This window comes from Bolinopsis microptera, chromosome 5 (genome assembly GCF_026151205.1).
Source record: "Bolinopsis microptera isolate Bmic1 chromosome 5, MBARI_Bmic_1.0, whole genome shotgun sequence".
Lineage (NCBI taxonomy): Eukaryota > Metazoa > Ctenophora > Tentaculata > Lobata > Bolinopsidae > Bolinopsis > Bolinopsis microptera.
The window spans coordinates 18,237,460-18,263,339 of NC_087076.1; the positions used below are offsets into that span (position 1 = coordinate 18,237,460).

Sequence of the window (25,880 nt, forward strand, 5' to 3'; positions counted from 1 at the left end):
TTTTTCTTTGTGTGATAAGAGATTGAATTTAATTACAAGGTACATTACAATGTAAAACGTTAATTCAAATGACTGAATTAAAACTCACTATAATGTTAAACATCCTCAAAACCACTGAGTAAATATCTTTAGAATAAAAACTTAAGTTCTCTTCGAAACTTATCTTAATCCAAAAATAATTTACGATTAGTAAATAATCTATTTTAAAACTCTGTACATCGTCATTTCAACCCAAAACTGACGCAAGTTTTTGTATCAACAATTAGATCTCGTCTGATGAAAAAAGTCAGAACATAATGTGGAAATCGAGGATCAAGTACCTCAAATAAGTAACAAAATAAATCAGCATCAACAGCTGGAGATCAAAATAAATAAAGTTACGCATCATTCCTAAGTAAGTTCATTACCCTAGCATCTCTGGATTTAGCCAGTGATGGAAAGGTGGCATCCAGCGACCCCAAGGTAGAGTCAGGTTTAAATATAACATTAGAAAATGATAAAATACTAGTCAGAGAGTCAGAGGTAATGTCATGCAATGTACATTCTAACACCTAAAGCTAAAAGAGGTAAGTTAATATACTGAAAATTAAATACTGAAATTCAAATAGTCAGTGTCTCTGCATTCTCATCTAAGTAATTAAAGTTATGATGACTAATCGCGTGAAAATGTCTCTGTTCGGAAGAAGATGCCCGGTCTGGCTAGAGTCCAACTTCTCTATTACCTAGTGGCTTGATGTCTGGCCACGTTTAGCACCACCTCCCCCATGGGCATGTACCTAATAACATTCACCACCTCCACGTGACTCAGAGCGGACAAGTCCACACCGTTTACTGAAGTGATGACGTCACCGGGGATCAGTCGACCACACTTGTGTGCTGGACTTCCTGAGGGGGCCGAGGAGTTAGGAGGGGGGTTTCATTTACATTTAAATTAACGTTCCATTAGAGGGTTATTTTCCAAATAAATAAATTCAGTATAGATGTTAAGACTAACCTGAATAAATTCGCTTGATATGTGGAGGTTGCGTAGTCCCCAATCCCCCTCCTACACTGAAACCCAGGCCTTTAGGCCCCTTCCAGAGTCTTATCTGCATTTTAGAGTTCGGTCCGTTTGGGAAGACGTGGTCTCGAGCCAGCTCCTCGACTGAGTTGTACGTACCAGGGTACACACTCGCAGATGTACTGTAGAATGAGGGAGCAAAACTTCCAGGTGCTCTGAGAAGGAAATTAATATTTATTGGAAGTTGTTCCTTTATATTAGTTAATTAATCGTTATGATATACTCAATTATACCTCAGTGATTTAGTGATTCAATTTGATCAGTAAAGGAACTTTAGTAACGAGAAAATCAAAACTTATTCTTTAATAACAATTTACAAACCTCATAGTCATATGATTCCCATTTTCAGTTCCAGTTTGCCAGCTCATGGCACTACAAAGTGATTGAGTGTCAAGACCCTGTTTCTTCTCCTGATCCTCCCTCCTTCCAAAGTATCGGGACAGTTCCATTGTCGTGTCAAGCGGAGCATCTTTCATTATCTCCAATGCTTGGTCATGGGTACAGTTCGTCAGATCGTTACCTGAATAACATTTAACTTAATGTTTTTTTTTAAATATTTCTCATTAGCATCTTATAAAACCCTTAAAAGTTCAACCCATAACTAGAAATGTAAGTAAAAAAGCTCTTACCTTCCACACTGAGGAGGATGTCATTAGGGATGATTCCAGCAGCAGCAGCAGGACTGCTTATAATCACCCTCTTGATCCGGATACATCCTAGTGGAGTGTCTGTTCCACCTTGTATTGTTACTCCTGAGATAAACGTATTGTAGTTTGTACTGAATAATTTTTCTTTAAAAATTATGAATAGTCGTCAAATGAATGCCATTCAGATAGAACCATAGGAATGAGATTTCTCGCCAGATAAGGACTCACCAAGCGCTTGATTAGGTCTCCTGGTGACGTTAACAGTAACTACTTGTTCTCCAGCATTACTGAGAATCATATCTCGTCTGCTGCCAATATCTGGAGTTAATTGATTGCTTGATTGACTACTGCTAGTTGGGATTGTTGGTAGTTGTAATGTCATGTCCTGGTGGAGTTGATCGAATGCATCCAGTACAGGAGGTCTCTTGTCCGGTACAGAGTAGAGAGGGTCTGCTGAATCTGTCTCTCTGAAAAAGGACAAGGTTACTCCAACTTATCTCGTGAATCACAAAATACATGTTAAACCTTCAAACTGCATCATTATCATAGGTTTAATAAGTGCTTAAATAAATTGGGAGTGAATGCAATTATCAGAACAAGACAATTTTATAATTTTATAACTCACTCGACTCGCTGTATTTCTTGTTCTAAAATAGCTGAAACTTCATCAGCGTTGGTATCCCCATCAGTAATATTGCTTAACATCTCAAGATTAACCACTGGCTCCGGCACTGTCACTTTTTGGTCCAGGATTGTAGCATTAATGATGGTGAGCTGGACTTTGTTTTTACAGGATCTCAAGAGCTGTGCAGCTTGGTAGAAAGAGAGACCGCTTACTGGCACGTTGTTTATAGCGAGTACAACATCGCCCGACCTGGTTATATTACAGGTTAATTAAGATAATAACTAAGTGATTGGGGTAATTACTTCTACCAAAAATATCTCTAAAATCTTCTTTTTATTTGCTAATCCTCATCTATTTATCTGTTCTGTTAATTACCTGAGCCTGCCATCAGCGTAGATAATTCCACTACTCTCGATATTCTTAACAGCCAGATGATTCTCATCATTGAGACAGAGCGTCATTCCTAACCGAGTTTTGTGGTCTCTGAAAAACTCCACAACGAACGGACCGTTCTCAACTCGCTCTCCAGTCCAGTTAACATCCATTCCCATTGAGGGGTACATAGCAATATACCTCTCTTCTGGGATTGAGGGAGCAGAGCCAGGGTTGCTAGACATCTCGGGGCGATTCTGGAGGTATTTACAAGTTAGAAAGAACGAAAATAAATCTCTGGTTTAACAGAATCCTACGAGTCATAATAATCGAATGATACGAACAAAATAATGCATAAAAGAAAAGAACGCACCGATGTTGAAGTTCCAGCCTCGGTCGCCTGCCCTCGCGTCGCAGGTGCCGTCACAGATATCGTAAAAGAAACATCACTTGAATGGTTAGATAAGGCTCCCACACTTTCAGCATTAGAAAGAGCCCCATTACTATGACCATTAGACAAGGTTCCAGTGGAAGGAGCAGATGTCTTTGTGAGGGTCCCAGAGTAGTAATCATCTTCCAGCAACTCCTGGGGCGGAGGAGGGAGCGAGTATACGCTCATTACTGAGTATGTCCTGGCCAAGCTGCGGCGCGCCTCCGTGGGTGTAGTCAGAGGGGACGCTGATTGAGAGTTCGTTTCCAAGGACAGTGACAGCTTTGGTTGAACAGGGTAAATACCAAGCATGATAGCAATAGCTAGCCTATCTTCAACCTGGGTAGAAAGTGGTAAGTCACGAAATAAGTAGCTCACAGAGTGAAAACTCATTATATACAGTATAGTTAAAGAGTGACAAGTCAGTCTTAAACTTTAGTTGGTGTTCAGATCAAAGTTTATCAACATTGCTTTATAGACTCACCAGACCGTTGAGAATATCAAGCAGTTCGTCTTCAGGAACGTTTAACATCTCACGAGTGTTAACCCTCATTATCACGTGACCTTTGGACAACGTGACGTCATCAGACGGATAAGGGTCCAGTTGTACTTCCGCTACCTATAAACGAAACATGGGTCAATTGTGATATCAAGCTGGACTGTTCTTTCAGTCTTAAATTCGGATTTTAACCAACAATGAGAGAAGAAGTAAAAATGTTTCATTGAGTATCTCAACTCTCAAGCTGTCAAGATTTCGGCTTACCTCCATATACCCAAGGAAGGGGGAAATGGCAGGTTGGAGTCGCAGTCCCATTCTCATGCCCGCGTTGAAATCTAGTTTAATGCACGTGCTCTCGTGCTCAAGGGGATCTTGTTGAATCGTGGAGTCCAGGACTTCTGATCCCATACTTCCTGAGAAAAGTGGGTAGTTGGAGAAATGTTTAAATTGAAGCAGAATTTTCAAATTATCAAATCAAGAATCTTCCAGAGTGTCTAAAAGTAAACAGCAATTTTAAAGTCAAACATTGTTACCTATTCCATCATCGAGAGTTTGGTCAGCGAAAGGAGTAGGAGAAAAACAAGTTGGAGACATAGACTGAGACAGGGAGGAACTTCTCTGAATACTGCTGTCCTTGTATGGTCGTACAGCTAACGTCAGGAATCCTTTCTTTGCACTCTTGAATATCTTTAATGCTTCCGCGTGACTTTTACCGACCATGGCTAGGCCATTGACTTCCACTATTTCGTCTCCGGTCTGCAACCTTCCATCTGCTGCTGCCGCACCGTCGGCGTGTATTTTCTTTATATATATCGGAATGTCACCTTTGGCACTGCCTTTACCTCCGACTATTGTAAAACCAAGTGGTCGCTTCGAAGCCTGAAGAGTGAAGAATCATAATTTTAGTTAGGATTTTGATTGAACGCATGAAAATGAGATAAATTATTGAAGAATCTAAATCCTGAAGGCCTAATCTATCGGTGTATATCGAGACAGTTATCCCTGGAAATAAATTATAAATTTGATTGCTTCCAAAAAAGAGTTACCTTGACAAGTGTGATAGTGACTAGGTTATCAGTGTGAGAGAGGGACTCAGTATCACCTCCATGACTCGCAATACCTGAACTATCAGATATTGTACTTCCTCTGTTCACACTGTCACGCTGTAGAGTGTAGAGGTCAGGAATAAGGATACACAAGAGACACAAGATACACAGGATACACAGGATACAACGTGTGTAGATTCACAAAACAAAAGTCAAATTGAAAACATAATTCCTGGAAAAGAATCTGTAGATAAACGCACAGCAACAAAAAATCTCTAAAGAGTATAAACCTGAACTGGGTCAGCAGATGCGGTCTCGTTGAAACTTGTTGCACTGCCTCCATCAGGAAGAGTCCTAATTTCCGACTCTACCTTAGGAGTCACATCTTCTGACTGTTGTTTTGGAGCTGGAGTTGGGGTAGTTGCTGGACTTTCCTGATAGAGAAATATGTTCAAGGTTGAGCTATTGAATATATTGTCACTTACATTTCATTAAACTTTTTCTTATCGACTTTAAATAAATCGATGAAATCTAAATTTCAAGGCCGACTAACCAGTTTGGAGCAGTACACGACACGGATAGGACCGTAAGGAAGTTTCTTGATAGACTTGTTAGCGTCAGACAAAGTCATACCCAGCAGACCAACACTGTTCACCATTAGAATCTCATCTCCAACCCTCAATCTACCGTCCCTGAAGTAACAGAATCGTCAGAATTATGGAAACTTGAGACGTCAGAATCATGGAAACTTGAGATAGGAAAATTGAATTTAGGAAAACGTGGTATGGGAAAAAATTAAGAGTAGAATAAGTTTTTTGGGAAAAAAACCGTCGCCAAGAATAAAAGTAAAGATACGAACTTGTTAGCAGATTTTCCAGATACAATGTCAGCTAGAATAATGTTTCCATCTCCAGCTCCTTTTCCTCCGGACAATACTAATCCCAAATCACTGTCCATTTTCTCCACGTGAATAATCTTGACACTCTTCTTACCCTGAATCAAAGATTATGTCATGCCAAAAAGTCACTTAAATCTCTTTATAAAGATTAAAATTTTCATTAACAAAAAACGCTTTTAATGCTAACATTTTCTCCAATATCTCAAACAAGAGAAAAAATCTGGTTTAACTGACCCTGGGGTCTCTTCCAAATGTTTCCTGAACTTCATCCTTATGGCAAGTAGTTGGGGGCTCTTTCACAAATGGTGCAGATTGTTCTTTGCTTCCCAGTAATCGACCTGTACTCTGAAATATAAATCCTGGTTAGAATAGAATATGATATGATCAGTAGACAGTGAATCATTGTCAGTGTCTGATTTGTATTGTGATCGTTATCATTTCGTGTCTGTGTAGACTAGAAGTCGTAAAAATGTAAGCTAGGTGTCGTATTTCGGTCTCAATAAAATGATGAATGTTAATTGATTGTAAATGTATACAGCATCCTAGCTGTAACATCTGACCCACTCTATACCTCTAATGCTCCCTCACTCGGACCTTCCCCACCTCCTAAAGTAACTACATCCCCTTCAGCAACCCACACAGTCCCATCAACTCCAGCTCCAATTCCAAACAGCTCTTCTCTATTTTGTGCTCTTTCGATCAACATCAACGTCAGCCGATCAATGAATAACCCAAAATACTCCAGAAAAGTCGGTATATGTTCCCTAAACCAGTAGATCAAAATAGATATAACAGAGCCGGATATGATATCCCCAAGTAGCATAGTTCCGAAAATTTAGCCGTTGGGAAGCATACTCGAATAGTATACCTCAAGAAAACTCCTAGTAAAACAAACGAATGAAGGAATAGTGCGGTGATTGTGGCAGTGAATGTAGATTGTAGAGGCATCTAGTGTTGGAGTGTTCACTTTCTTTACATTTACTTAACTTACACTTAATCAAGTGTTAGAAAGATGTTTTAGGAGAAGTGAGGCTGCTTTTTCAATTGCAAGAAACGTGTTATCTGTATATCAGGGACAGCGATATGTCCCAATCTAAGCAACCAATAAGAACGTATTCTCAAAATCCAGTACTGAAAATACAGCCTCAATTCTCAATTAAACAAATAATCCTCAAAACTTACCCAGCGCCTGACATTCTTTCGAAATGAACCAAAAAATGGCATGGCAAGAACAGTCGATCCCGTGGATAAACAACAATTTACAAAATACCAGAGGATGATAATAATATGATGGGGAGGTCTTTTAATTACAGAAGATGTTTTAATAGGTGTCCAAAAACATGTCTGGTGATGGGGAGCCAATCAGGTGATTTGGTAAGAGACACGTGACACACTAAAGGGTTAGAGGAAGGTCTAATTAGAGAACATCTCTCAAAACTTGGAATTGTTTTATTACTTAGCCAGACCGTTTTCCTTGAACAGCGGTCAAGTTTGTATACGCTATTGACCTGAATTCTCTATTGACAAAGAATATAGGACAATAACCAAATTGCTCGATCTCAAATATTGCACGAATTTCAGTAGAGAATAAGTGCTATCTGTAATAAATGCTATCTGTAATACCATCAGTTCAACAACAGATAGTAAGAAAATGTTTGAAGCTGTTCGAACCCTGAACTTACCTAAAAGTAAAGCCCCTTCTAGTATTGGTGTTCATGATGAGCAAGGGTGCAATATTGCAACAGACACTGGTAAAGCTGCCGTAGTTGCTAAGTACCTTGAGCAACAACTTACTCGTGATGAAGCACCTTTAGAACCTTTTGTAGGACCTCCTCGCCCACTAGTTAAGCCATTCACTAGTGAAGAAATCGGATCAGCTGCTAGAAGTCTCAAAAATGGTCGAGCTAACGGCCCAGATGGGATTCCTAATGAGCTTCTCAAGTATTCTACTGGATCAGTACACAGACGTTTTGCAGACATTATCAATAGAAGCTTCGAGACCAATTCCTACCTTGACCCCATTGGACAGGCAAACATTACCCCCTTACAGAAGCCAAATAAGCCCATTGGTCCAGTGAAGAATCTACGACCCCTCACTCTCTCAAATGCTGTTAGAAAGATTCTTTCAATGGCAACCTTGAAGAGAATTGAGAATAAAGTCAATGCCTTCACTGGTCCATGGCAATGTGCTTACAAGCAGGGTAGATCATGTGCTGACATTGTATGGTGCCAGCGTGTGATGTTATCAGTTGTCCAGAGGAAGAGGTGGGAATACCATCGTATGGGGATCGACATGTCTAGTGCCTTTGACACTATACGACGATCTACCATCCTCGATCTTCTTGTTGAGTGTGGCTGTGATGATGACGAAGTCCGTTTGGTAAGACTTTTGCTTTCCAACACCAAGCTCAAAGTCAACATCAACGGTACACTGTCTGCTGAATTCCAGAGTTTTCTCGGTGCATTCCAAGGTGACTGTCTGTCTGGATGCTTGTTCACACTTGTCTTAGCGGGTGCCTTGCGCGACCTCCGTAACAGGCTTGAAACTGCAACGAATAGGCCTAACCCACCTATCACCGATATTGGTCTTCCACTTGACAGTGAGTATGCTGATGATATCGACTTCAATGATGAAGATGAAGACAATTTGAGGGAGCTGTTGCCTATTGCAACAGAAGTCCTTAAAGATTGGAATCTCTTCGTTAACGAAGACAAAACTGATTTCACTCATGTGTACTTAGCTGAAAAGGGAGCTAAAGACGATCAGGGTAAGCCAATTGCAGGGAACGAGCTCTGGAGAAAGAGTATCACGCTTGGCTCCATGCTTTGTAGTAAGGAGGACATCTCTAGAAGGATATGTCTGGGATATGCCGCGTTTAACAAATACAAGAAAGCTTGGAACCATAAGATCCCTCTGAGCAAGAGGCTTCTGTTGTATGAGGCTCTGGTAGTATCCGTTTTAATGTACAATTCATCTTGCTGGGCTGCCCCTAAATCAGTATTGGAAAAACTAGATATTGCTCACAGACGTCATCTGCGATCAATTTTGAATTACAAATACCCTCACATCATCTCCAACAAGAACTTGTATAAACGCTGCAATAGCGAACCATTGTCAGCTAAAGTGGCTCGTAGTCGGTGGAGGATCCTCGGACATGTACTGCGTGGGCCTACAGATGGCCCAGCCTATTCGTCGCTTGTTTTTGCTGTCAACACCTTACAGCTTCAAGGGCGGCGTGGAAGACCGCAGTCAAACCTTTTCTCACTGATTCTACACGACCTTAGTGTCCGAAAATTATCGTTAAATAATTTATGTGATTTGGACTATTTAACGTTAATTGCTCAGAATAGAGTTAAATGGAGAAGTATGCAAATTGCATGACTTTTGTTTGAGAAAGATTAGGGGACAGAAATGTTTACTTTGTTTACTATCTGTTTCTTAGAGCTTTTGTTTATATAATAAGTATTATCTGTCGGTTATGGAACCAATATCCCTGATTGAATATGACGGATACTGGAGGGAAATTACAAAGAATAGGCACGGAAGAATGTAGGCGAACAGACTATTTGTTCACGATAAGACAGTGTTGTAGCATGAAGAACTAACGATACTTAACTATAAGCAACAGTGAAGAGGGCGTTAAAAACAGCGGGAACGAAAGGAACAGATAAAAGATAGAACAAGCAGAGGGTAGGACAAACAGCTAACTATTTACTTTGTTAATAAACACAGATGAGGCGGAAATTTGGCAATTGTCACCCATTGTATACGCTAAACAATGTCCTCTAACTCTCTAAACGTGTCAGCAGCTGGTAAGCGCAGATTTTATTCCCGCCTTTATGCGGCTAATTCTTCCACTAAACTCACGGGATTTTTAAATATGCGTTATTAAAACGGGATCGGGAGTATCTTTATGCACAGAATATGTTCCTGCAGAACTGAGAACGGTATCCAAAATCAAATAGGAATGACAGTGCAAACCCATAAATTTAAATTGATTTAAAGTTGTCAATCTTTCCCATTCGATATAAAATTTTATTGAAGGCTCCAGATATTTATAATGATTACTTACATGCACAAGGGTAAAGTGAAACTTTGCACCGCACCATACCATCTTGTTTATAAATTCGATAGAAAACCACTTCGAAAAATGTGGCGTATCGAAAAAAGGTAAACAAATGGGTGATTCGTACCACGAAAAGTATAAAAAGACGTCGAGGGCGAGACTGAATCACCTTATTGGGAATAATGGAAGTGATTGGCAACCATATTAAAGCTTCGCCCTATTTTTAGATCAATGCAAAGTTACCATGACTACTTTGTGTCCACTAAGATTTCTACCGACAGCTTTTCTCATTTGCAGATTTTATCGATGTCTAATGTCATTACTAAGCAGTGTAGTCTTAATGCACCAGGGATAATGGGTGACTGTTCAGTGTTCTGTAAAACAGTGACTAGTGACATGTTGTGAATCACAGAAAAACGATTGGGAATGAACTCCAACTATATTTCACGATACTTCAACCGATTTTGAGTTGTTCAATAATTTCTAAAAATAGCATGGGTCTGACAGGTGTTATAATTATCAATATAGATACGTTTTTATCTGAACACTGAACAGCATAAACGGAAGTCAGACACTGAACCTCGTCTCGCTCGTCGATTGTATTACAAATTAAAGATCCTGGAGTGAATTTACGTAAGAATGAGAACGAGTGTCTGTAAATCCATATCTGTGAAAATAAAGACCCTAACAAGTAACAGTAATGTCGGTAAATCGTTGAAACGATTCGCATTAAATAGTTGTAACTCCCTTCAACTCCATTGACTTCGGGACATAAGACATCATGCCTTAGCACTTTGTCATTCAGATTTGTGGTCATAAGTCTCAACAGAGCTTACGACCGGTAACACAAACCGCCTTTCGCTCATGACTTCTTAAGCTCATACTAAACTTGGCAGCATGTTGAATTATTATGGTCGTTAGTGCCTTTTAAGTTCCCACCATATTGTAAATCAGAGAAGAGGGGTTCACTGTTCAGTATTTTATTTGGGAACTTGGAGACGGAAGTAACCATGCGTATATAATATATGCGGAGTGCATGCAACATTGCAACAAACGAACCTAACATTCGCGCCGCGCGCGTCACAAAATGTTGTTGTGGGCATACAATGCATCAAACTTACAATATATAATTTGTTTCGCGCGTTACGCAAACCAATGACAAAAAATTGAAGGGCGAAACGATTATTTTGCAAATTTGATATTCTGACCTTCTCAAGAAAGGGAAACAATTCTGTAGAAAAAAGTAAATAATAGGATAGCTATTTTTGATTTACAGTAGAGTTAATAGCCTGCAGAACAAATACTCAATTGACGTAACCAGTGGGAAGACCGGAAACATGTTAAGGGCCTCCTTATACAAAATATCACCCACTTCAAGTACTCTCACAAACTTGGAATATCAACCAACCTTCCCTCCTTAATAGCTCTTCATTACATCATTTGTTTTCTGTCCAATTATATGCCAACTAAATGCCAGTTGCCACTCCTCCGGTTTCCATGACAAGATAGTTCTATAATACAAGAAGAATCTGTCAAAATTCCACTTTGTGAAATGTCCAAAATTAACCGTTAATTCTGCAACTCTACAGTCTACATGCAATAACCGTTATATGGAAAGTTTAATCTCATAGGCGTGGATCAATATACATATGAGCCATGATTTGATAACGCCAATACTTCAAATTATTTGCGTCACAACTGTACATGACAAATGAACATCATGTGCATTCATCATTGTAAGCAGCAACTCAAAATAAAGTTTTTAACACATTCCATGTGACATAAGTTATGCAATAATAACTGGCAGTGTACAACTTTTGATACAATTTCAAGATACATCTTCAATAAAGAAACGAATTACTAATTTTGATATCTGTATAATAAATTACTCTTACCAATAAAAAAGAGCCGAAGTGGAAGTTCCGATATTTACACAGAAACGCAACCGTCATGTTCGAAGAAACAAAATAAAGAATTACGATATTAAAATATTAAAATGTGACCGTCACCTCAGGAGGTGGGGTGCATACAAAAAGTTAAAACAATATGAGATAGTCAGACGAAAAGTAATGAGGTGCGGTCAAATGAGTTGTAATTAGACACTAGTTATGAGAGAGTTAAATACCTGATTGCTTACTAAATAATATAGTTCAAATTAATTAGGTTCAACACTAACTCTTTAAAAACTAGACTGACAATAATGACTAACTCGCAAGCATGATTGTGAATAACTTATCTCAGACTAAATATGTCAACAGAGAAATTAACATGACTAATAAAACATTTTTTAGATATAATAAGATTTATAATATTATGTATAATTCTGTAATAGAAATAATAGAAAAACATCTGTTAACCATCTGTTAACCATCTGTGAACGGGATCTCAAGATAAAACGCCTCATCAGTCAGCAAGGAGTCTCAAAGTCACTGTCATTTCCTTCAGCCCAATCTTTCTTCATCTGCATTAACGATTCAGCTGTCTTTGTCCTTGATTTTCTAATCATTCTCGCAGAATCGATCTGATCAGCTATATTAATAGTCACGTGGTTCATCTTACGCTTCATGCGCCTCATAACAAACCCTCTGAACCTTGTATTAACAGCAGTGTAAACAATAGGATTACAGACAGTGTTCAGGAAGTACACTTCCTTCTGGAACAGCATCAGCCAGTTAGGTGGGACCTTGTGTTGTGCTACTATAACGTTCATCACTCCTTTGGGAACGGTGGAGATAACGTATATCGTGCTAATACTCAGTGTTATGACTATAGCCCGGAAACTGGGCATGTTGGGGAGGCAATTCTTCTGGCTCCTCCCAGCTATAATAAGTAGAGCAATGTTAATAATTATAATCAGTATCGAGGGTACGAACGATATCAAAATGACTGATATCCCCCCGTATATGGCAAACTCAGGACGCTCCTTGTTAATAGAACAGGTCAGCTCGGCGGGATGGTATGTTGCGCCGCGCGCTATCAGCAGAGAACACACAGTGTGTGCTGTAGTCAGCAGGTAGGTGATACCAAACGTGGCACTCATCTTCCCCGCCGACCACTCGCTCGCTAAACTTGCCATCGGGCTCAGCAGCAGGATAAGCTTGTAGAGCGTGAACTCGACTATGATAAACGCTTGAGCTATGCCCGGTATGTAGATCAGGTATGCCAGAACCAAACACATAACTTCCCCCAGGATCCATTGTTTGGTGACCAGGGTGATAAGAGTTGGAACACAGGAGATGAGGGCTATGGAGACGTCTGTAACTGCCAGGTACTTAATGAAGATCAGGCTGACTGCGTCTATATTGATAGCGTTGTATCTGTGGGTTCCGTAGAGCACGAGGAAGTTGCCGATCAGAGAGAGTAGCGTTATTAGCACGTGGTAAAGTAGAATGAACCAGTATTTTGCGGGGGACAGGTTGAGAGATAGGGTCACATCTGTGTTGTTGGATACGTCCACTTCAAACATTCCTTAAATAGCTGGGAATATCAGGAATATCACATCGGGGAAATAACAAAGAAGTGAACTGATTTTAGTGATAAATATTTCTATCGTCACAAAAATAATTGACGATAATCATAAATCAACTGTAATTAGCAAAATTGATGGTTTATTAAAGAATAGTTGTCAGACGGAATTTGCAAATTGAAACAATCTTGAAGTATTTCCAACATAATTTCCGACGACTTTGGGTAAATTGGCTGATGACAAGCAATTTGAAACCATGTGCCACAATATTCTTTAACTTAGCTGTTTGTTTAAATGTAGGCCTTTGAAACGAAAATCTAAGAATTAACCAAAAAATGACGAAAACTGTTTGAACAATGGGCGTAAGAAAAAATTAAGTAAAAATATGACAAATAAATCGATTATTAGACAATGCATTGTGACTGATATGAGTGAACAACATAAGCTCATTTGCGGGCTGAAAAACAGTCAAAACATTATTACATTACATTGCCTTACTGTGTCTTTATATAAAATGAATAAATTCTAACATCTATTACACGCTTCGACATTAAACTATACCCAATTCCCAAAGAAGATGTACAATTATATCATTCAAGCTAGACTCAGCATGGAAATATCAATATATTACAGTACAAAAACGTAATAATTCCAAATGAACACAAATTGGAAGGCTTAAATGTGCAAGTTTGGGGAAGAAATGAATGGTTTGGTATACAATCACTTGACGTATTAAGAAGTATTCTGGGAGAATTTTATACTACAGCAAGAGTCCTACTACAAAGAAGAAAAGTTACAACAGCATTAGACAGGCTACATAAATTTTAAGCGCTGCCAGGACCAGTCTAGGTTGCATGTTACAAACTCACATTCTTATTATTATGTTGGACACAATAGTGCAATAGAGAAAGACCCATGTGGCCTCCCGCCCTCCTGCAGTGTACTTCTCTATTGTTTAGACCTTTAGTATCTATAAAATATAGTGCACTCCCTCCTTAGCCATTTTAACCATATCACTATTCACTATATATATAATACAGCATTATCTAGAAGTTCACGTTATAATAACAAACGCGGTAACGATGAGCACGTGCTGTGTCACAACGCCCACGTGCTGTGTCACAACACCCACGTGCTGTGTCACAATGTCCACGTGCTGTGTCATAATATCCATGTGGGTAACTAGATAGCGCAGTGAGTACAGTAGCCCTGGTCACGGTGGGTAAGCAGCCAGGGGATGTTACCTCACAGTATAACCCCTACTATATCCCTTATTATATCCCCGGAGTATACGAGAGTAAACAATGTATAATATGGAGCATGACAAGTGGACAGGTGCACGAATTGTACAAGTTTAAGGTAGGGGTGAGGGGAGGAGCTTCTAATCTGTCTGATAGTTTGAGTTGCAGCTGCGTTAAAGCTGCTTCCATAGCATTGAATTTAGTACTTAATATATCACGAACTTAATTTACAATCATAGTATCAAATGAAACAGGAGCTGACATTAGTCCTTAGAGTTGGTGTCTAAATGGTTCATAATATGAGGTATGGGATTGAAACTGGTCTGTGAGAAGGTAAGCACTGAGAAACGACCCGTACAATAAACAGTCAACTCCGGTAAATAATCACAAATCACAGCAAAGAAAATAGGTGCAGGGGGATGTAATCTAATAATGACAATGGACGCCACCAATGACAAACGAAAATAACTTTAAACCTTAATAAATTACTTTAACTGTAAAGAGAGCCATCGGTTGAAGTTAAAGTGATTAAATAATTTACAATTGAAGTAACGGCTAAAAAAGTCATTTACAACTGAAATACGAGGACAGTCACCAACCATCCTGCGAGTTCACGAAATGGGCCCTGTTTTTCATTTTGGTACTAGTACTCAAGTTTCAGTAATTCTCACTCTAACATTACGAGAGACGATTTCACCGCCTGGCAAACTGATAATAACATCAAGATGCGACAATTATGTCTCGGATCATTCGCAATGGGATTGACACTTTGTGACACTTTGAATTAAATGTTCTGGCCCAATCTCCCAATGTAATCGACTAATCGCACACTAAAAATTGTGAGATAATATTTCGGAATGACGGATTTTAGAACAGCAAACGAATGACGGCAATAGTCAGGACTGTCAAACTATTGTAGTTGAGATAACATAACTGCATAACATCGTATATTCGACACCTCAGATGGCACTTAATCGTGTGTTGTATATTGTTCCGTAAGAATATTAACCGTTGTTAGAGTTTGAAGCGGACTCCCAGGCGCAGCTGATATACAAAATAAGGCCTTTTAAATTTATTTATTTTTATTTAGTATTTTAAAATCACCACGACCATGAGGAATAAATAACGCGACTCAAATTACAAATTCTCACACCTGCTCGTTCAATGAAATGGAATTTATATCAGCGTATCACTTACTAATTGTAAGAACGTGGTAAACTGTCAATATTAATAACTGTTAAACTATTTACGTTAGTTTTAAACTATCGACGTAAGTAACAGACAAGTAAGTGTTACACAAGATCTCAGATACTTCCAATATATACGATACTAGCTGCAGTCTTTGAGTGTCTGAGATACTGACAGATACGGACAGTGTCACAGATACGGACAGTGTCACAGATACGGACAGTGTCACAGATACGGACAGTGTCACAGATACGGACAGTGTCACAGATACGGACAGTGTCACAGATACGGACAGTGTCACAGATACGGACAGTGCACCAACTGCGTGAATTGTACAACAACATCAACTTATTGTTACCTGTATTTTATGTAAAATGACTGTTGTACGATTCAGTATCACCATAATCATACATTATAACAATACTAGGTCAGTGGTAAGTGGTAAGTGGTAACAAGCGAGGCCAGCTCAACGACGCCAACTCATCTCAATAATTTATTATCCGCGTACTGAACCCATAACATATAGTTGACGGGCTAGGATAGGGTTAAAATAAGGGTTACACTTTGATTTAGACCTTTAAACCGTATTAGGGTTAATTAATGAACCTGGTTAAGCTTTCAGGAATGATTTTAAGTTTGGAGTTAGGTTTAGGGTTGGACGCATCAACATATTAGATATGCTCGGCCGAGGCCTTTGTCCATCTCTGATTGTATAGTCTGAGATAATGAGGTATGCTCTGAATAATTATTTAGACAAAGGCCCTATTAACGGTAAGTAATTCAGTATTAAAAGTTGGCACGTCCTGGGCCTTGATCAATTCAATGGTATTGATTTCAGTACTTTTTTGAAGAATTTAGAACGTACGATTCTTTAACCATCGACCACTTGACCACTCGATTGTTGATATAATGTGAATACGCTGCAGCAACAGCATTACACATTTGCTATATTTAGCTTACCTATGACTTTTTGCTTCCGGGGCAAAACTGAAACACACCTGATTTACATAGACAAATAACGTTTCCAGTTATAAGTATTACCTCAACAAATGTCACAAATTGAATCCTACATCACATCATAGGAAACGTAAATTAAAGTATCGTCAATTATAGTTTACTTTGTTTCAAGCAGTTGGACTATAATCCAGGTTATCATCATTCAGTGTGAGTAACCTAATGAGTAATGTTCACCACCATCTGATAGTGGTATAGTGGTAATTAGTATGTACACTCTCTCAGAGTTAAGACGAAACAAAGAAAGTTGATCATTTTATTCTGAGCCATTTTAGTCACATACTTCATACAGGTGTGATGCGTTAACATGAAGCTTAAATGTGAAGTTCAGAGATTAACTCACCGACAATCGACATGTGGTCAGAGCATTGACTCACACGTGCGGAGTTGAGACGATTATCTAGTTATCAGTTGTAGGTTAGCATTATAAATTGTAGCTCAACACAGTTAACGGATAACAACACAACGTATACTACAATTATCGGCCACATACTTAGTTTCTACTTTCTTATTTCCTTAAGTGACTTGCTCGCTGTCTTCTAATAGTAATAGTACACAGATTGTAACAGGGCTTATGTACTTTGCACTCTGCTTCTACTTAAATTTTCAAATTCTAAATGTAGTTTATTAGCTTTTATTAACGACATTGTGTGAACTTTTCAATCGGTACAATTTCATTTTTACATATTTTGAGCATTTTTTAAATGTTAGTCCGAACTTAATGTCTGTCACCAGCGTAGTATATTACACATAGTACTATATAAATTTGAAATATTGATCGTAAAACCCTGACGGATATAGTACAGACATTTTAATAATGTAAGCATGGTCCAACTTTCCAATTCCACATAAAATATGTTAAACGTTTCTTTGATTCGATGAGCTCGCTTGATTTAAACAAAAACATCTCATTTTAGTTTGCCCAGAAATTACGATATACACAACTTAAAGTTTAACGTCGTGTTCACGATGCAAACTGCGAACTGCAAGGATCCATTTTTCAAAAACCTTACATGCTTGTTACATGCAACATAATATGTGGCATTCAAAAATGTTTCTCTGAAGTCGATTCAGATAAGTTCATTGAATCAAGTTCTGAACCTTCTCTAGCAATGTAATTCTGGTTTTCGCAATTTACTTCTCCCGCACATGCACCCCCCTCTTCCTCTCAAATTTCTGAAGAAACTTTCATCCCAATGATGTTTTACTTTTAATCACACCCTCTTGCCAAATACCGTGAAGAAGGTTAAATACCAAAATACAGCAATACTAACGCCTAATGCTCTAATCGTACTTAATCTAGCAAATATCTTCCATCTGAAGCATGTCATATCCTTGAGGAGTCATTACTCCTTACGTTACGGCAAAAGATCGGAAACCAACCTGCAGAGTACAGACTAAATACCTTTTATCTAATCGTTTTATCTTGAAGACCTTTAATAAGAGCTTTTAGCTCGATAATTTATTGCTTCATGAACTTGTTTGGACCCTTCATACGTTGTTTCGGCTGTTTCAGAACACGGTTGTATTTCTGTATCAAGTGTACCATGCGGCTAAAACGTAATTAATCACAACACTTTTAATCAAATGTATTTTCCTGATCAGTTGTAACCCGATTGTAACCCGATTGTAACCCAACTGCACAGGTGACAGGTATAATGTTCGAAGTAAACCTGACATCAGGAACAGAGGAACACTACAAGGAAGCAGGTTTTGTTAACACCTGGTATTACCCTGTCCTCGTTATCTACCACGTGCTCATCACCCTCTCAGCTCTTATCGGTAACCCCATCATCCTGTACGGGTCCTTCAAGTACAACGCCCTGAACGTGGAGGAGATAAGCGTTGTGTTTATAAAGTGTTTGGCGGTTACTGATATCCTGATACTGCTTTCTTCAGCAGTTCCCATTCTAACAACCCTGCTAGCAAGGAGCTGGGTACTTGGTCCGGTCGTCTGCTTCATCCACTCTTTCCTTATATTTGTACCGGGTATCTCACAAAACATTATAATCCTCATGATATCCTGCTACAAACTGCGCTATATCATGAGACCCTTTTCAGCGCCTCTCTCTCCGTCAGCGGTAAGGAACTCCATACTGCTAGTCTACCTATTTGCACTTATCTACACTGTGATAGCGATCTTCCTCACTGAAAATGCGGAGTTCTCCTTCCCAGATCTGTCCTGTATCCCCAGTTTAAACAACCCCCTGATAAAAGTGTACAGCACTGTTGGGATCCTCCTCCTAAACTTCCTTCCCTCAGTCATCATGTTTGTGGTTAACGTTCTGCTCCTGCTACTAGCCCACGCTGCTAACCAGAGGCACGGAGACACCCTCTCAGTAAAGTCTCTAGTCTTCATCAGCGCTATAGCCTGGATCTATATTGTTAGCAGTATTCCTAAAGGAATCCGGTATATCCTCCAGGGCCTTGGTCGGGCTCCTCCCTTGTGGCTGGCAGTATTCCAGAAGGAGATATATTTCCTGAACATTTCCTGCAACTGGCTTGTTTACACTGTAACTAATAGGGACTTCAGGACATTCTTGAGAAGATTTGCGTCCCGAAAGTTAAAAGATCCCAGTAAGGTGGGAAGCACGAGTCCTAGCAGTGAAGTTACTATGAACACGATCAGTACTGGGCGGAGACCTAGCATTCAGTGAAAGTATAGCCCATTCTTTAAATTAAGAAAGTTATTCCTTTTACGCTTGAAAAGAAAGTTCCATTTGAAAACAACTTGCCCGACAATTTATTGTTTTTCAAATTATAATCAATTTCAAGATTAATCATTTTATTAATTTAATTAATACACTGGTTTTATTATTCACTAACCCGATTCATAAAGCTTTTGTTAGTTCCCATACGCGGAGAAAACGTTTCAAATACAAAAGAACAGCTCGATAGCTGTAAAAGCAGCTAACATAGAATCAGAAATAATGCCATATCCAGTGGGCCAAACAACATCGCTCACTGCTGATATTGATATGCAATATACACCGGGAGATGATTGAAATTGGCACACGATTTAATATCTCTCAGCTGATTGGCCCTTAGTTTTATATCTCTCAGCTGATTGGCCCTTGGTTTTATATCTCTATGGTGATTGGTGATCGGCTCTCGAGGAGTCACGTGACATCATGTTATACACGTAGGTGGGGGATTACTGATGATTGCAGTAAGATATATCATTAAGTAGTCAGATATTAACTCTCGTCAGATCCGCGTATGACGAAGGTATACTCAGGCAAGTTAGGACTAAGCACTTTAACTGCAGAGACCAACTTTTAAACTTTTTATATAGAATTGAACTCTACTAGTTCATAACTAAATTTTCAATATATCATTTCCATGATTGTTTCAAAGAGGTCATCTGAAAAGCATCTCCAAAGATCTCCGAAGTACTACTAGGTATAGTCACTCTCGTAGTCAGACTTATTATTATTTTTGGGTTTTAGATCTAAAATACTACACCACTGTTTCAAGATAAGAACGCCAAGGATTATCGTAATATTAGGGTCATTAAAAGGCTACGGTAAGATATAAAGATATAAAGAGGTAAAATGTAAAATGTTGAAGTTAAGAAATATCAATAGTCATGCTATGGTATTTTAGAAAAAGGATAACTTGGCGAAATCAGATAAGAATATAACCCTTCTCAGCTGTGAAAAATGTGAAAAATGTAGATGAATTAAAAGAAACAGTTTCAGGATCTGCAAAACAGACGGTATTTAATTTCCACAGAAATAAGTTAAGATTTCTGTCGACCAAACTCGCTGTGTTTTTAAGTGCATATTTTACGAAGCGAACTTAAATAAACTTTTACTTATTCATTGTAATTTTATCACCCACGAGATACAACCCATTTCTGATTCAGATGTTTGAAAGAATGAAGGCTAGTTTAATGAGAAGAACGACTAGACTTGTCAGATGTTGTGAGGGAGGAAGCCATTTGGTCTGGTAACTCCATCAAATCGAGACTGTGCCACAAAGCAAATATTTTCAGTACCATGTAACTCAGTAACTGGCAATAACTCTCCAGCAAAAATTCTTTAACATGCTATGACATTTAGATTTTGTAGGAGGAAAAATAGAGGTCTGTATCCTTAACCATTCTTAACTACGTCTATATGACCGTTATGATTATCTTCAGCAGATTGTGTTTCATCTTCATGTATGGTTTCAATAATAGATGGACGACTGAGGTTGCTGGTGGTAGAAAAGAAAGACATTCGGGCAACATTTGAAGACAACGATGAGAGTCTCGTGACGAAGGTGCTGTTACCAACACACAAAGACAAATTAGAGACACGAGCAACGAGGTTATTATTAGATCTACCATTTCCCCACTCCCCCACATATCTCCGGAAGGGTTTCATCCTGGAGAGGTAGATGGCGGGGTTAAGAGCGCTGTTCAGGGCTGTCATGACATCTTGTGCAACCAATCCCAGGTAGAAATCTCGGAGTTGCGGCTGTATGGGGGACCCAGTGGAGTGATGTAAAAATGTTACAGCCAGATAAACTTCGTAACAAACTAAGGGGATGTTGCAAGCTAGACTCGTCCCTGTTAATATCTGTATTGTTCTCGATTCGTATCTGCGTTTTCTAGTAGTGGTTGTCGGAGTGGGGTTATCGATTTCTGCGCGTCTGAGGTGAAACACTGACAGTATGAATGAGATTAACATTGGAAGCAGTGGGAGACAGAGAAAACTGGTCCTGATAAGTGAGAATAGTGCTCTGTCAATGTAATATTTAGAACCTTCGGGATGTTGGGGGTTGATGAAACAATGCACTTGCCTTTCATTGTAATTCACGTCGAACTGACCAAAAAAGGTCGGGACCATCGACAGAGCAAGCAAGGCAATGACAGAGGCCCAAAGAAACTTGCATGGGAAGCTTAGCGATAGCTTCTTACAGGGCCAAATTAGAACGCTAAGTCGGCCACAACTCAGAACTGTAACCAGGTAGACCGATAGGGGCTGAACTATTGCCCAGGTACTGCCCCAAAAGTGGCATATCGTGTAATCCGTAAAAAGCAAGTCTTCTTTTTGTCGGCCCACAATGAGAGATTGTATGACAGGGATCTGGGCTAGGCAGACTATGAGATCCACTGCGGTGATGATGAGGAAGCATTTCTGGTTAAAGAGATTGTTGCCACTGTTCGATTTCAGGCTTCTGAAATAAACCAGAGACAGTCCATTTCCGTATACACCCAGAACTGTACACATTATCAGGACAGCTCCTAGGATCCGGTCCGCTGTTTCGTTTGAGATGTAGGACTCGTTCTCAATCATCTTCAATACTTTGAATTAATGGTTTATAATGAGTTACACTAGGAACAAAGGAGTTTAAGCAACATTGAGTGAAATATAATCTAACCCGATATCTTATTACCTTGACAACGGTTTGCAAGAAAATGAGGCAAAATAATGTGAACAATTCCTGGTCAAGGAAGCAAGTTTAGATATTATAGATGTCCACTGTATATGATGTGCACAGCATGAACAGTTAGCTGTCAGGAGATTAATTCCAAGTATAAGAAACGGCAAAGAAGTGATGCTTGTGGAGAGAGCTACTGTAGTTGACAGCATGGTAATTTGGGCGAAAATAGCCGACACCAAACACTGAGCATTGATTCCGTCCACAAAATATATATTACAAAGCATACAATGAAAGAGTAACACAACTTAAAATTCCTAAGCTGAAGAGGTCAATTAACGTAAGAATGCCAGGACACATATAGCCATTTTTATCACAAGGGAAACATTAATGATGAGGGAGCAGTCTTACTCGGAATAAAATGGGGACAAAAGAACTGGACAATTATACCAAATAATACGGTCAGAATCACCGACTAGTATTTAATTCTGCTGAGAAAAATCTGTGGAAAGCGACATGCCCTGAAATGACACGTTCCGCCAAGGCCAAAAAGTGGGAGCGTCATGAAATTTATCGATGAGCGTCAGAGAGCAGAGCAGTAAGAATGGTTAGACACGTGATGGAATAATAGTTTCATTTACAAATTACAAAATAAATGTACTATTTTCACCCAGCACTACTAGTACTGCCTTTCATGCTCACATAATGCTGCATTTGTACAGTAAAAGAAATGCGTGTCTATTATAATGAACTGCTGCGTCATGATCTTGATGACAGCTTCCCGATTGATTCATGAAATTCATTAAGTGACACGAATGAATATCAAATTTAAACGTTGATATAAATATATCAGTCTGGGTGATATTTCCATTTTTGGAAGTTACAGATAAACAAGATGTTTCAATCAATCAAGTGGTACCGCATGTTCATCTGATTTGGGAGTCTTATCGTACCCAATCATGTAAGTGATAAATCCGATGATTAATATCTGAGGGACACTACTTTTCTGATGAACTGGGGCTATTAAAACAAAACATTTGAAAGCACTCACCGCAGATCCCATTGGTTATCCCTTGAAGAGCTTTAGTGAGTCACTAAAGCCAGCTTTACATCCCAACAACGAGACTACCTCCAACACATAACAACATTACGCCAATAAAACAGGTACAAGCCAACAACGGTCAGTTTCCTGCTGCCGCCAACAATGCCTGTTAATAATACTCTTACATATCTCCCAAGTATACCCTGCACACGCCCCACTCCTATTTGCTAACCTAGTCCTGTGTTCAGCGCCTAGTTCCGTTTCAGCTGTCCAACCTTGATTTATTTTAATAAGAAGAACTGCCAAGTTAATTTTAAAAGTTCCGGCGCTCTGCTCTTTGTTACTCAGCTCCGGCTCGCCCGACGGTTCACGTGTAATTTGACAGTGTACTCCGGGACAACTGCCGCTCTCATGTTGTCAACTGTCACAGTGTCACAGTGTGTCAAGTACCGTGACATGACGTCACGTGTGAAGAACTGTGACGTCACATGTACTCACTAAGTGCAGTTTTACATTAGTCAAGTGAGCATTTGTGACATTATTAAAAGACAGACGTACTCTCTGCCAGTAATGTCAGTATTTTCTACAATAAACACGTACAGCGCACAGTAAAGTTATCACAATCACATATTATGCTATTATTGTACTGACAATATGAGCTAAATAAGTGACATTTACCTTACTGCTCCAGTCAGTAGAGATTAGTTCACTTCTCCAGTAAGATCCACCATCTCCAACTTGGAACTCCTCTGTTGAAGACATCCCCCAGGGTTTCCTCTTCACCTCTGACAAGGACATACCACGACTTCTTCTACCCTTTATTGTTGGTTTGTATTTTGAAGATTGGTCCACTGATTCAGCAACAATGGAGATATTTGTAGACATGCTCACTGGGATAGGTCGGACATCCAGGACATATTCTGATGCATACTTCGTTGAAAGATCTGCAGGATCTTGGTTATAAACTTGTGAGTTATCGTAAGACCTCCGGTGCGCATTAGGCAGAGAGTGGAAGATTCGTTCTGAATTCCTATGAGTCTCTGATGAGTGAGACGCTGAAGAGACTCGACTGTGATACTGCTCACTCTGCTGCTTATTACAATACTGCTCACTCTGCTGCTTACTACAATACTGCTCACTCTGCTGCTTATTACAATACTGCTCACTATCAAAAGAATACTTCATTGGAGGACTCTTGGGTCTATATTTTGAAGTCTGAGAGGGTTTAGGAACTATAATCGAGCTGATAGGTATAGAGAGACTGGTGTAGCTTCTTTTAGGAGAAATGTCATCAGAAGTTGTGTGTTCGAAGTGAGTAGTTTCCAGACAGGGGAAACTGGAGAACTCGCAGTGAGAACGAAACGAAGTGAACATTCTGGGGAAAACAATGGAGTGAAGCAATGAACCAGATAAATATTAAAACCTTGCAACCAATAGTAGCACAAATATTAGGGGTTAAGAGACTCAATAATTACTATTCTCAATACCAAACAAAAACGGCTAGATGAAAAGAGATGGGAAAAAGACTAATAAACACTGGCAAATGAAATGGAGTGGGTATAATTAAGACTAGACAAAGGTAACTCCCATTTTGTTGTCTAATTAGTAAGAAATCTGATCGAACCAGCAGTTGATAAAAACTTGAAATTTGAAACCAATAGTTTGCAGAAAGCAAAGAGTGGGGCACATTTACGTCTCACAGGAGTTAATTAGTCAAGTTTAAAGCTTATATTGGGTATCGATTAGGGTAAATGTCAAGTGATATGTTTATTTAAACGTATCATTAAGCGCCGATTGGTTAAACTTGGCATGTATCACATGCATAAATCAATCGAAATACATCACATCGAATAAATGGCAGTATTAAACTGACAACTTACAAAACCACAAAACAAAGACTTAAATCCTCTCTCTTTTTCTTTGCGGGCCTGAGTGGTGTGCTGTCAAATAGACACTTGACAAGCAGTGCCCGCAGTTACAGAGTTACACGAAGTGCATGTTTACAGTGAGCCGTTCTGTGGTAATCCTCACTTGGACACAAGCCCAGAAGACAGAGTTACAACAATTTAGAATGTTCTTTGAGAGAATCTTAGAAGTTTTAGCATGCTGCTCACTGCAGCTGTCTGCATATAATATTCTCTGTTTTATTCTACACACATCTATCTCTTTATTTGACGGTGTGTCTCCGAGGTCTGCACACCACAAGAAGCGCGTCCAGGTGGTTCATCTGAATATTAAGATGAGATGATGATAATTGCAATGTAGATGTGGTCTGGTGAGGTGTGTGACGTAACTGTTGTATCATGAGCAGTACAGCATGAGTGAGCAATGTTTAAATCATCCCTGGCCACCAGGTCACGTATTAAATTATCTCATGACTGTGCACGTGAATGTAACTGAGTCCAGGGTTGAGAGTGTACCACTGTGCACTGTGCACTGTGCACTGTGTACTGTGCACTGTGCACTGTGCACTGTGGACCACTTTGTTCCTCCTCCAGATCACAGATTACAGTAAGGTAAAGGTATCCAATATTCATGTTACTCTATATAGTTACTATAGTTACTCTATACTACACAGATAGACCCCTCTCTCCTCTCTTCCCTATCCACTCTCACTCATTCTCTCTGCTAGCCAATTCTATATACTTTATACACAAAAGAAAAGGCCCTCGCCTCATCCTGCTCAAAACCAGAACCGTGAAAGCTCAAATAGCACAACTCAGAACCCCCATAGAAAAACCAGAAAACAGAGAAAAGTGCTCCTCCTTCATGACTCTCAGATGAACGGATTTATAGCCGAGTCTTTCTCTTCTGGGTTCAAGGTTGAAAAAAAGAAAGTAGGTTCCTTTACTGACCTGAACGGTAAACACATGAGAGATGTGATCAAAGAACCAGAAGTTGACTGCTACATTCTT

General features: G+C 39.3%; 1 protein-coding gene across 6 annotated transcripts in view; it reads right to left on the minus strand.

Annotated features, from left to right (window-relative positions):
• LOC134816172 (membrane-associated guanylate kinase, WW and PDZ domain-containing protein 1-like) overlaps positions 1 to 25,880 on the minus strand; it is a 41,876-nt gene continuing 15,996 nt past the window's right edge. For 3 of the 6 annotated variants that reach the window (XM_063824943.1, XM_063824947.1, XM_063824944.1), the window contains 16 exons: positions 5,812 to 5,922; positions 5,539 to 5,672; positions 5,233 to 5,371; positions 4,970 to 5,113; positions 4,680 to 4,796; positions 4,167 to 4,512; positions 3,898 to 4,046; positions 3,619 to 3,753; positions 3,078 to 3,473; positions 2,708 to 2,961; positions 2,333 to 2,581; positions 1,936 to 2,174; positions 1,690 to 1,812; positions 1,382 to 1,580; positions 995 to 1,215; positions 1 to 885 (listed from right to left, as the gene is read on the minus strand). In XM_063824943.1, the coding sequence (XP_063681013.1) occupies positions 719 to 885; positions 995 to 1,215; positions 1,382 to 1,580; positions 1,690 to 1,812; positions 1,936 to 2,174; positions 2,333 to 2,581; positions 2,708 to 2,961; positions 3,078 to 3,473; positions 3,619 to 3,753; positions 3,898 to 4,046; positions 4,167 to 4,512; positions 4,680 to 4,796; positions 4,970 to 5,113; positions 5,233 to 5,371; positions 5,539 to 5,672; positions 5,812 to 5,922 (3,123 nt within the window). In that variant the 3' untranslated portion in view covers positions 1 to 718. Of the gene's footprint in view, positions 886 to 994; positions 1,216 to 1,381; positions 1,581 to 1,689; positions 1,813 to 1,935; positions 2,175 to 2,332; positions 2,582 to 2,707; positions 2,962 to 3,077; positions 3,474 to 3,618; positions 3,754 to 3,897; positions 4,047 to 4,166; positions 4,513 to 4,679; positions 4,797 to 4,969; positions 5,114 to 5,232; positions 5,372 to 5,538; positions 5,673 to 5,811; positions 5,923 to 6,148; positions 6,502 to 6,759; positions 7,053 to 23,643; positions 24,041 to 25,880 lie in introns of those variants that run through there. The other 3 variants (XM_063824948.1, XM_063824946.1, XM_063824945.1) reach the window with 3 other exon arrangements.